This window comes from Chaetura pelagica, unplaced genomic scaffold (genome assembly GCF_000747805.2).
Source record: "Chaetura pelagica isolate M959 unplaced genomic scaffold, ChaPel_1.0 scaffold31, whole genome shotgun sequence".
Classification (NCBI taxonomy): domain Eukaryota; kingdom Metazoa; phylum Chordata; class Aves; order Apodiformes; family Apodidae; genus Chaetura; species Chaetura pelagica.
In genome coordinates this window covers 1,751,493-1,763,582 of record NW_009952481.1, presented here as the reverse complement: position 1 = coordinate 1,763,582, position 12,090 = coordinate 1,751,493, and the positions used below count along the sequence as shown (strand labels likewise).

Sequence of the window (12,090 nt, the reverse complement as noted above, 5' to 3'; positions counted from 1 at the left end):
ATTGTAAAACATTATAAATGTTAACTATAGTTAGAAACTTAACTATTCAAAACAGTCAATAGTTATTCACAGGGAAAAACATTTTCTCTTATCTCTTTTCACGTTTCCTGTGACGTGGAAGATGTTTCTCCAATGTGATAAGTAGTTGTTTAAATTATTTAAAATTACATAAAATTATTTGGCAAGTTGAACATATATATTCATTTTCAGTTTAAAAGCTCATTAAAACAACAGGTCTACAGACCGCTACACATTTCATCCTTCTAAATGGGACCTCTCCACCTCTATTCCCATTCTGATTTTTAATCCATTGGTCAATTCTTAAATGCTTTCACAGAAAGTTAACTGTAAAAGAGCACATTTCCTGGGCAAAGCAGAAGGGAAAAAAAAATAGCCCTACCATGTATGAAAAGACTGGGACAAATGTGTCACTCTATCCCGCTTACTAGCAGCTAGCCAGTTCAGCTACTGCCTGGTCCATCTATATACATGTTACTCTGGCTTATCCAACTGTGCTGTATCTATCTGGCAAACTGAATTCCTCACAAGGAATGAGCTGAAAGGCAGTTGCATCTACTGTTAGGACAAGTGAGAGACATAAGAGCTAATGTCTTGTACAGAGTGATATGGGAAGAGAAGTCAGAAGCATTATTTAAGGGAGAGAGATTAAGAAAATGGAGGCGAAACAGAACTGTGATGGGAGACATAAATGGAAAGCTGGGCTTAGTTTGGAAGGGTAAAGAACACAGAACAGTAATGTATAGGATGTTAGGCTACAACCATATACTACTTGCAAAATAAATACAACAGTATAAGTTTATTACATTAGGTTACACTTAATTAGATGCCTAGTTGAAGCTGACTAGTTTCATATACACAACATGCTCATACCCCAAGTGATCATGTGGAGTGAGCAGGACTTCTACATAGAAACCCAGCAAGAGACACCTTGTGATGCCTGTCTACTAAAGACCAAATAACACAGTATAGAATCACAGGATGACAGAGTGGTGGGAGTCAGAAGGAACCTCTGAAGATCATCTAGTCTAACCTCCAGTTCAAATGAGATCAGAATGCAGATCCTGCATTCAGATTATCTACAACATGATTCAAAGCAAACTGAAGTCAACACAACATTCTTATTCAGCTCAACAAGCTCTAAAATTTTAATACAATCTACAGGTGTACTGGGACATGAAATATTAATGCAAAAGTTCTGATCAGAATTTTAAGAGAAGTCCCACTATCAACTTTAAAATCTGGTGGTCAGATATTGTTTGTCATTTTCTTAGTATTCAGTTAACCATACAACTACCTGACATTTGCAGTTCTTTTCAAAGTACTAACCAGATACAGAATTAATCTTCCAATGCTGTTCTAACGTCACTCCTGAGGATTGGAGGGTCGCTTGTATATGACCTAAAAGCAATGAGACAATAGACTCTTCTTCTGCATTCTTGTTCACTTTTCTGTTCAGCTGCATCTGATACCAAACCACCTTCTTATACAATAATCGCCACAGTACAATCAACCTGTAATTCAAGAAGTACAGCATTATGAAAATCAAGAAAAGTTAACAGAGTTATTTATGCAGTTTTCTTATTGTCTTACCAATTTTGCATTATGCATCTGAAAATTAAATAGTATTTTATGTTAACTACTTTCTTTAATGAGGGGAATAAAAGGAAACATTTTTATTTTCTAACCAACAAGCAGTGATTCTTCTGAATTTGCACAAACACAACACTATACTTCAAGCATCCAAAGGCACCCAAAATTATTCCCTTGCTATCATAACAATGATAAAGGTAACATAACAATGGAAAGAGGTAACACAGATAAACCTCAAAACAGGTATCAGTATCTTTATACACAAGGTTGAGTAAAAATAAAATGAAAGCATAACACAGAGCATGCTTTTAGAGCTATCAAGTCCTTGATGCCCAGCAGAGTTATATTAGATGTACCAGCTCAAATACGCTATAAGCTCACTGATACATGCAAATACACATTGTCAGGGACTTGAAAAAGCTTGTATGGAATTCCAACACATCTGCACCTTCCTCTCTAGCCCTGCTGCTTCCATTATTAATAGATACAGTCACCTATACAGTGCTCAGAATGTGGCGCACAATTAATCAACAATGTGAATTATCTTCTCAGAGACAACAGAAATTTGTCTATCAAATTTGTAATAAACATAGTACTATATTTTGTACATGAAATTTACCATAGCTGAGATTAAATTTGTAAGCTTTAATGCTTCTTAGGTTCTAAATCTCTGAGAAGTAACAGTTTGCTCCTGCGGTTAACAGACTTTGATTCAAGTTCTGCAGTAAAGTAAAACTTCAGTGATAATAATATACTTTCCTAATAACTAGATGGCACACTTCTTTCAAGTTTATGTGTTTATCTTCAAAGAAGAAATAGATCTGATAGTTTCCACATACTGGGACACTATATTCATACTCTAGGGCAAACTTTGCTCATTAAATCAACATTGCAGATATACTGCATATGAGCAGCCTCTTGGCTCAACAGAGTTTGGATATTCTGCATGAGGAGCGGAATGGGCAAGAGGCAGTAAAAAACCTGCAATGCCTGGATTGGTGCTGCACTACCAGACCTGGTTTGAGACGTTAACCCACCAATTATATGTGAGCTGGCTGGCTGATCAGTTAACTCAATATAACTTACCTATATTCAACTACAGGTCTGAGCCCTAACATACATGATTTAATACATTGTCAAGGTTTTCCACTGGATATGACGCATAAAAGAAACAAAGCAATGTGGTTATTACTGTATAATTGAAAAATATAGTTGCTGTTTCATAATACATAATCATGGAATCACTTCGGTTGGAAAGGACATTCCAGATAACTGAGTCCAACCACCAGTTGCCCCTTGAATCCAGACTGTCCAGGTCCCTCTGTAGAGCTTTCCTACCCTCAAGCAGATCAACACTACCACCCAATGTGGAGTCAACTGCAAACTTACTGAGGGTAACACTCTAATCCAGATAATCGATCACAGAATCACAGAATCACCAAGGCTGGAAAATACCTTTGAGATCAAGTCCAGCCTATGACCAACACCACCACATCGGCTAGACCATGGCACCAAGTGTCACATCCAGCCTTTCCCTGAACACATCCAGGGATGCTGCCTCTACCACTTCCCTTGGAAGTCCATTCCAATGTCTAATCACCCTCTCTGTGAGGAGGTACTTCTGATAATGATATGAAAGAGAACTGGCCCCAACCCCCAGTCCTCGGGAGCAACACTTGTTACCAGCCACCAACTGCCCTTCACTTCATTCACCCCAGCTCTTTGGGTGCAGCCTGCCAGTGTTTTACCCACAAAGCGCACACGCATTCAAGCCAGGAGCAGCCAGTTTCACCATGAGAATGCTGCAGGAAATGGTGTCAAAGGCTTTACTAATGTTCAGGTAAGTGACATGAACAGCCTTTTTCTCATCCACTAAGCAGGTCAGCTTATCATGGAAGGACATCATGTTAGTCAAGCTGGACCTTCCTGTCATAAACCTATACTGACTAGTCTTGAGTTCAGTCACCTGTCCTGTATATTTCTTTTTCCCCATGCAAAGATCATTCATACCTTTTTTCTGTTTTTGCATCATGGTTCACTCCTTGAGGAGGCTCTCTAAGAAGAGATTTCAGTGAGCTGAACTGCTGAGTAGTAGTCTCATCAAGAACTTGGAAAACAGGCACAGTGAGAGAGTCAAGTTCCACAAGACTATTATCATGAGGGGATGCAAAACAATTCTCGTACTGTAGTAGGCACACGCTACTTAGAGTATGGGAAACCATTTTCAAAAGACAGAAGCATGCCAAAAGGCTTTTTGAGAACAATTCGTCTTGGTGCTGTATAAGCATCAGTTTTAAAGTTTGCAATGTCAACTTTGCCACATGCCCAGTTAGACTGGCTCTTGAATGCCAGTGCAAGACAGTTAAACACTGTTGAAAGCATTTTAGGACACAATGCATCCAGTGAGTATTCTTCACAGACTTATTTAAAGATGCATCCTGGTTTAGCAAAGAACTTTTCACAAACTGAAGAATGTTGAAAAAATGGATCATGCAGTTCACTGTGTAATTCAGCAATGTATCCTTCTCCTCCGTCGTTTTTGAAATCCCTATCTGCCATGCAGCAAGGAGGTTTTCCCGAATGGAACGGAGTTCCACTGATGACGAATCTTTCTCTTCAGTATCGTCATTTGCATGGATAGTATCAAACATTGATGCAAATTCTAAGTGGCCTTGATCTGCTTTACCAACAAATGAATGGGTTCTTCGGCTACAGAAGCTGGAAGGGCTATTGCAAACCTGCTTTTCGTCATCTGATTCCTCTTCGCAATCCTAATCAGGCCAAAAAAAAATACATCTACAGTTTAATTCAAGTCTACTGAGAGAGCATAGTCTGCAATGCTTAATTACCTTGCTTAATTGTTAGTAAGTTTAATTCACAGCTGTTTCATCTAGACCTCAGATTAAATGTGGCCATTCAGAATAGTTGTGCAGACAGAAATTAACTTTCCTAAGAACAACAAAAACCCACACTGTAAACACAGCAGTAATTTTTATATTAGAAAGTGAAACCCTGTCCTTTATTAACCCTAGGGTATAGGAAGGGGTTTTGCCAGTTACCTGTAAGATATAAAAGACATTTACAAAAGCTGAAGAACTTCAAAGAACAAATCAAAAACCAAAAGCATGAAATTGTCTTGGGAAAGACTGCATAGTAACTTTGATCAGAAAACTGCTCTTCCAAAAGACAAGGTCACACTTTGGAAATGATGGAAGAATCCTCTAAAACTGAGGATAAGTATCTTCTTTACTAAGGATAATGATATTTTACTTCTTATCAACATACTTTATAGACCCAGTATACTCAGTAATGAAATGTTACATTTTTTTGTAAAGTGAAGCTCACGTATTAAATTACAATAAACTGATGTATATGTAGATTAACACATATATTTCAAAAAGTTAATGAACTGCTGTAAGAATTAAGATACTTGAAAACAAAAATCAAGTATCAGTTGAGAAAAATAACATATTCCTTGCACCTATGTACTGAGTATTGGTTAAATACACCTACTAAGAGCAAATATATCTATATTCTGTGAAAAAAATTACTCTTTACATTTTGAATACCTTAAAATTAAATTATTTGCATAACTGCAAATGGAAAAATGCTAACAAATACCAGTAAATCCATGGTTTTCTCACTCATTGTGTCCTCTTCCAGGAATTTCGGAATGGTGGAAAAGATGGTACTTTGGTCTGGAGCATCTTTTAGAAGACTAGCTTTTAAAGACAACAGTGATCTTAAAAACAGAGGCCTCCCTTTAGACTAAAAGAAATAAGAAAAACGCACAATACATTATTTGGCTTTAGTATGATCAAACCAGACACTTAAGAAAGAAACCAATGTCTTCAGTAAAAAGCTTCAGTTTAGAAGTCCCAGACAAAAACAGAGAACAGGTCAGCAGGCCAGCAGCATATCAGGAATGCAGAATTTTCTCTGCACCAGACCACTTTACTTTGCTTCACTCTGAAATAATCTGCTTTCTTGATCCCTGAAATCATCCTATGAGCTTGCCAGTGTGTAGGGCTTGCTTGCATTCTTTTTAGTCAAGTATCTCCTTAAATCCTCAAATCATTGCCCACTTGTTCCACCTTGGGTATGAATACCATCATGACTCACTTCTCCCAATTCAGTTTGTATTTTGGATTTTTTAAGAGAAGTTATATTCCTTCAGCAAAGGCTAAAATTTTGAACTTTTTATCCATTCTACCTTACTTGGCTGAAGGACCTCTACAGACTTCCCTTTGGAGAGACTTACTTCAATTCAGGAGAGGCAGAAAAAAAAATAAGCTTCAATCAAGCTTTCATTGAAATCCTCAATTGTGGACCAAGTGGACACATGAGCACAGCACCAGTGGGACTGCTCTAAAGCAGCAGAAACCTAACACAGGTCCTTTCTGTACCATTCTCAACAGAGGAGTTGGTCACAATACCTGTCAATCCTAAGTCTATAGATAGTGAAATTCCAATTTCTTTATAGTACCAGAAATAATATACAGTAACAGTTAAGACTGTTCCTTTTGCTACATTTTACAAAAATGTCACCAAAACATCAAAGGAATAAAATTTCAGAGAAAAACAGTGTATTCACTGGTTTCTAGATCAATGCTACTCTCAAAAAAACATTATAAGCAAACACCACAGTAAGCTAGATTGAGCTACTCAGTCAAAAAATTACACCTTCGTATACACATGAAGTTCTTTACTTAAAGCCTACAAAACAATTCATAATCCTACCTTAGAGTTCAGCAAATTCCGATGGATATTTTCAATTCGTTGGGTTGAATCAAGCAAAAGGGATCTTACAAATCCTGATGGTGAAAGGTTCTTAGGAAACCTAAGCACTGTTATCATGTATCCATCAGAGACAATGAGGTAGGGTAGTCTTGAATGTGAAGCAACAGAGAATCTCTGTCTCATAAGGTCACTTTCAGAATCGGAAGAATGAAGAGACTGACCAGAGTCTTGACAAAAAGAATGCTGCTGTCTAGAATGAAGATATTTAAAAAGAAAAAAACTCTCATATGTAATAATCATCAACAGAATAGAGAAGAAATAACTTAGGAACATATAACAGGACTCACACAGCTGTCTCAGTAAATCCACTCAGAATTCCAAGTGTCTAAATTTCTGCAAGATGAGTGCTATTGATAGCACTATTTATACTTGCAAGATACCAGCACTTTACTTCAAATGCAACTTTTTAAATGAAAAAAAAACAACCAAACACAACAAACAGCTTGCCATATCCTCTTATTATTTAATTCCTAAGTATATATATTTTTCACAACTTGACTTTAAGATTTTATACCAAAGTTTCTTACCTAGCTCTTACTGTGTATGACTAGTGCTTGAAGATTAAATTCTAAGTAGCTTCTAATGAAGTCAGGTACGAGAAAAAAACACCGTCAAGATATCTTAGTATTTCATAGAATCCTAGAAGGGTTTAAGTTGGAAGGGACCTTAAAGATCATCTCGTTCCAACTCCCCTGCACTCCTGCACTGACACAAAAGAGGTCTTATAAAGTAATTTCTTATAATAAATCACTCTTTTTTTAGCTCTAGAAAGCTCTGTTGTTCATGTACTTAAGTATTAGTCCCATGCTTTGAAATAATGTAGAAATTAGTTTTTTTCTATTTCTTATTAGTCCAAAAGTAGGTAATTATTTTTTAAAAAAGCAGCTGCATATATTTATTTAACAACCAAATTGAGGTATTTTAATAGATTTTACCATCTAGTTTTTCACCCAGTGTAAGAAGCTATTACAATGCTTTGTGTGTTTTCATGAGATGTTACATTTACACATTATCTGGCTTTAGTTAGTCAGAATTATTAAGATTTATTTATTTTTTTAATATTTCAGTTTAGATTCTGTTCTTTTTCCTCTAGTTATTCAGACTGTGTTACTTTTTGTAGCTTTCTTTATGCTAAAATCCATTATCAGAAATCCCTTTATTCCCTTGTGCACCCAGCAGCATAATTAAAAAATTTGGATCTGGAGTACCCTACAAAAAACATTTTAATTGTTAACTAGTTTTTGTCCATGAAAACTTAGAAAGATCTGATATGAAAAAGTAGTATAAAGTTCTACAAGTGAATCAAATAGTGACTGGTGAAATACCATTGAATTAAAATAAATCTGCACTTTTAGAGCTTCTGTAGGTTTTAATTTCTTCTTACAACATACAAACATGTTATTTTTAATTACTACTAAATTAAAACACTTTTAAAAAAACAGATAATTCAATGTATACTTACATTGTCACAATGCCAATTTTCATCACGACAAAACCATTATAAGAAAAAGAGGAGAACTATGAATGAGAATCATATTTAGAAGACACATCAAAAGCAGAAGAAAGAATTTGAAAAATGAAAATTACGTAAAATTGTGAAGAATAGGTTAGAAAGTAAGATAACATCACATGACAAAAATGTATAAATATTTTCATCTCCTTTTACCTGTATGTTATTAGTGGATGAAGTGGAATAAATTCTGCTGGTCCAAATTCTACAGAGCAGCCAGAAGTAATCAAGGTCAGCATTTCACCCATACATGTCAATAAAATCAAAGATCCACGTTTTAACATGCAAGCCAAGAAGAGGCTATCAGGAGTCCAACTCATATCACCAACCCAGTAAGATCTAAATTGGTCAGGAAAAAGTATTTTTTCTGTCAAACTTCTGTATCAAAAGGTTAGGGCAGTTAGAAAACAAAAACAACAAAAATCCCCTACAACACAAACCCAAAACCCCCGTAACACCAGCAGAAACATCATCAACTACTGACCTGATAAATTTGGATGGGACTGTGCTATTCCTGCTACTACAACCTTTAAGGCTACCCGAAACAGTTACAAAATTCAATGTATTTAAAAACAAAATCTGAGTTGCCTAGAAAGAAAATGTAAACAAAAGATAAATATTTGTATCAAAATATCATTGTTGTAAAAAACTATTTCTATTAGCAAGTTATGCATTACATCTGATGTACTTAAAGCACCAGAGATAAGTGACATTCCACTTCAATATTTATTACTATTTAGAGTATTAATTTCTGTACCTATTTCTACATTTAAAAATATTCATTATTATTATAGATTCAATATATATTATATAATATGTAATTCAATTTTTTTTAAACATTAACTAAAAAAGCCTCTCAAAATAATTTAAGATCACTCCTCTGTAGTCTTGCTGGTGAATAACAACTGCAGCTTTGAAGGACTGAATCATCTGATCCTTGTACACTAAATACACTGATCCATATTCTCTGTCACCATTAGCGCTAAAAACTACATTAAAGTTTGGCCTCTGAATCATCAGAATGAATAATGTCATGAAATGCACACATAATCCCCAACAGCTGTTAGGCCGAGATCTGACTCCTCCTCTCTCCTTCAAGGTACAATTAAGTCACTGAAATTAATTTATTCTTGTATTTCTTGGAGATTAGAAATTTCAGAGGCACTTACATGGATTTCTTAACTGAACAACAGCATTAAAAATATTACATGTTGCAGCAGAGTTTTTTAGGTATGTATATCAGTGTGAACATAACTACATCTATCAACAAGAATGCTAAAAAATCACAAAAACATATTATTAAATATCCAAAAACATATTATTAAATATTTGTAAACCACTGCACTCAAACTGAACTACTACCTTAAATTAATAATTGTTTATTATTCATACCTTTGGATCAGTTTGATTAACAGCAACTGCAAGCAGAAGTCCATCTCTTGCAAATGCACACAGCAAAGCTCCTCTTGACTTTACCGATACACACCGAGGAACCAAATTAACAAGAGAACAAGTCTGCTGTACCCAATGTATCTGGTATGGCAAAGAACTGAGCAGCAACAAGTAAAAAAAGAAAATTAAACCAAGAGGCTATTCAGTTACGCTGAATGGGATGACCAATATGTAGTAAAAAAAAACACCTAAAGCACGTGAGAAAGAAATAACCTATTTTTCTTCAAATACCTGACAAATGAAAAACATTTTACGTTTACAAGAGTTTAAAATCCTGCCTGAGCACTGAGAATTACTTTTATGGGACAGGAACTGGGGTTATATGTATGGAACATGCAAATAAATACTGATGCATGGTATATAACTAAGGAGATTACATTCTAACCACAACAGCTTCCCCAAGAGAGGATAACATCATCCAACACAGGGATAGTCTGATTTCAAAAACTAAAATTAACAGTAGCCTGCTATGAACCAAAAAGTTATGGGTGGCCCATCACTGGAAGTGTTCAAAGTAAGGTTAAATTGGGCTTCCAGCAATCTATCTAGACGAAATCGTTCCTGTCCATGGCAGGAGGGTTACACTAGACTATTTTGAAAGATCCCTGGATTTAGGTTACAGCTTAGGATACAATTTTTCACTGCGAGGATGGTGAGACAGTGGCACAGGCTGCCCAGGGAAGCAGTGTCTGTCCCATCCCTGGAAGTGCTCAAGGCCAGGTTCAATGGGGCTTGGAGCAAATTCTAATGGAAGGTCTTCCTGCCCAGGGTAGGGAGATTAGAACTAGATGATCTTTAAGGTGCCTTCCAATCCAAACCATCCTATCAGTCTATGATATACAATTACCATATATTCATCATATTTATGCATGTATTGTCCATGTACCAACATACAATGTGACATGCTATAAATATTCATATGCAAACAGAAGTAGGTGTTTGTAAACATAGAACATTAATGTAAATGTGTTCAAGTGCAGCACTGAGTTCTAGCTCTAAAGGACAACATAATAAAAAAACATCTCCCTTAAGTTAATGTAGCTTCAAATAGCTTTTAACTTACCTAACATATTTGAAGCTGCTTTCATGCCATCGAAGAATCAAAAATGTGAACACCAAACACTCCTCAGAGTAAAACACAAAAGAGCACAAACAGCAATCACCCAGTATCTGTGGAAAAGAAACAACCAAAACGAGAACTCAAAAACCTGGGTAGGCACAATTTTCTCTTTAATGGTTCAGACATTTACATCAATAGCCATTATCATTCCAATTAAATTAACATCATGTTTTCCTTCAGAAATATAAAAACTGGAAAGAATACTACTGGGTGAGATAAACTTCCATCTGACCCAATATGGCTGTTCTTTTGTTGTCATTAAATCTAATACAAAGCGAACAATTAAGCCTACACACCACACCAAAGAGGCAGACATCACTCTCAAAATTCACTGTAACTTCTGTGGCTCTAATTTACTTAGGAGATCAAATGACTGCTTTATGGCACTTTTTTTTACCTCATTTTGTATGAAAGCAGCATGCACCCCAACTTCTTTTTCTTCAGTAGAAGGCAACATGACTGATTCTTCAGGCAAAATTTGTGCCCAACGCCCAAATGAAGAATTTTTATAAGAGGACGTATTTTCATGTTCTGTGCTCTCCCACAAAAAGACACATGCTGTAGCAGTAGCTAGCAATGCCTTTCTGCCATCTCCAGATACATACAAATACAATCTCATTAAACACTCTGGAAAAAAACAAAACACAACAAAAATAAAACAAACAAGAAACATAACACAGAATTGTTTCTGGTCCTCTGTTAGACTTGGATTTAAAAAAAGAAAGGAAATTTTTTTCCTCTCTAGTACAAGAAAATCCAAGCTGCCACCTTAAATACCTTTTATTTCCAGCTTCACCACTGAGAGTACACCCTAGGCAGTAGTGTCGGATGGGATGCCCATCTTAATGCATTTCATTAATTATCTTTCTTACAAGACTTAACTATTACAGTTGTCCCTTGAGATGGTCTTTTTTAAAATCCATATTCCAAAAACGATTAATAAACATGCTCTACTATTCATTACTTTCAGCTCCTAAATGCTCCACTAATCTTACTCGTAACGACAGAATTTATTGCACAATACTTCACTTTACAACCTGATATCAGTGAGAATATTCAATATATTACAATACGTGATACTTAAGTTTGCAAATACATGCCTTTGTATTATCCCCAGTCAGCATTTCTCATAAACACCTACCTTCAGAATAAACTTCAAAATACACATACAGGGTTTGTATCAGATGTATATCTTCTATAAGCTATTAATAACCTAGTAAGAAATGCTTTTCTACAGTTGAAAACTAACCATCAAAAAAGAAACAACTGCTGCATTTAAAAACTAATGACTCTATACAGAAGATTACTAAATGGAAAAAACGGTACCATTCAAGTGACAATGTGGACATTTATCAAATGTTAGCTAGCACAGAAATTATGCAAATGTGAAGCAATGTAAGAACATAGCTTTTACTTGTGTAATAACACTGAGCAAAAGGAAAACCACTTTCGCTCTACTTGATTTTTCAAAAAACTGAAAAAAACCTACCTTGTGCTGCTGCAACTACTGTCCTAGACTCTTCGATTGCTGGCACAATTTTCAAGCAGTCCTGATCTTTATTCCAAAGAAACAGCTCTCCTGTTTTAAGCATTCCTG

General features: G+C 35.6%; 1 protein-coding gene across 1 annotated transcript in view; it reads right to left on the bottom strand.

Moving 5' to 3' along the window:
- LOC104398620 (chromosome unknown open reading frame, human C5orf42) overlaps window positions 1–12,090 on the bottom strand; it is a 68,770-nt gene that overhangs the window by 55,114 nt on the left and 1,566 nt on the right. Inside the window, exons 3-12 of the mRNA XM_010008753.1 lie at window positions 11,983–12,087; window positions 10,891–11,120; window positions 10,437–10,543; window positions 9,314–9,470; window positions 8,406–8,509; window positions 8,078–8,260; window positions 6,352–6,601; window positions 5,227–5,379; window positions 3,622–4,370; window positions 1,348–1,532 (exon numbers count right to left, since the gene is read on the bottom strand). Coding sequence (XP_010007055.1) covers window positions 1,348–1,532; window positions 3,622–4,370; window positions 5,227–5,379; window positions 6,352–6,601; window positions 8,078–8,260; window positions 8,406–8,509; window positions 9,314–9,470; window positions 10,437–10,543; window positions 10,891–11,120; window positions 11,983–12,087 — 2,223 coding nt within the window. The remainder of the gene's footprint in view (window positions 1–1,347; window positions 1,533–3,621; window positions 4,371–5,226; window positions 5,380–6,351; window positions 6,602–8,077; window positions 8,261–8,405; window positions 8,510–9,313; window positions 9,471–10,436; window positions 10,544–10,890; window positions 11,121–11,982; window positions 12,088–12,090) is intronic.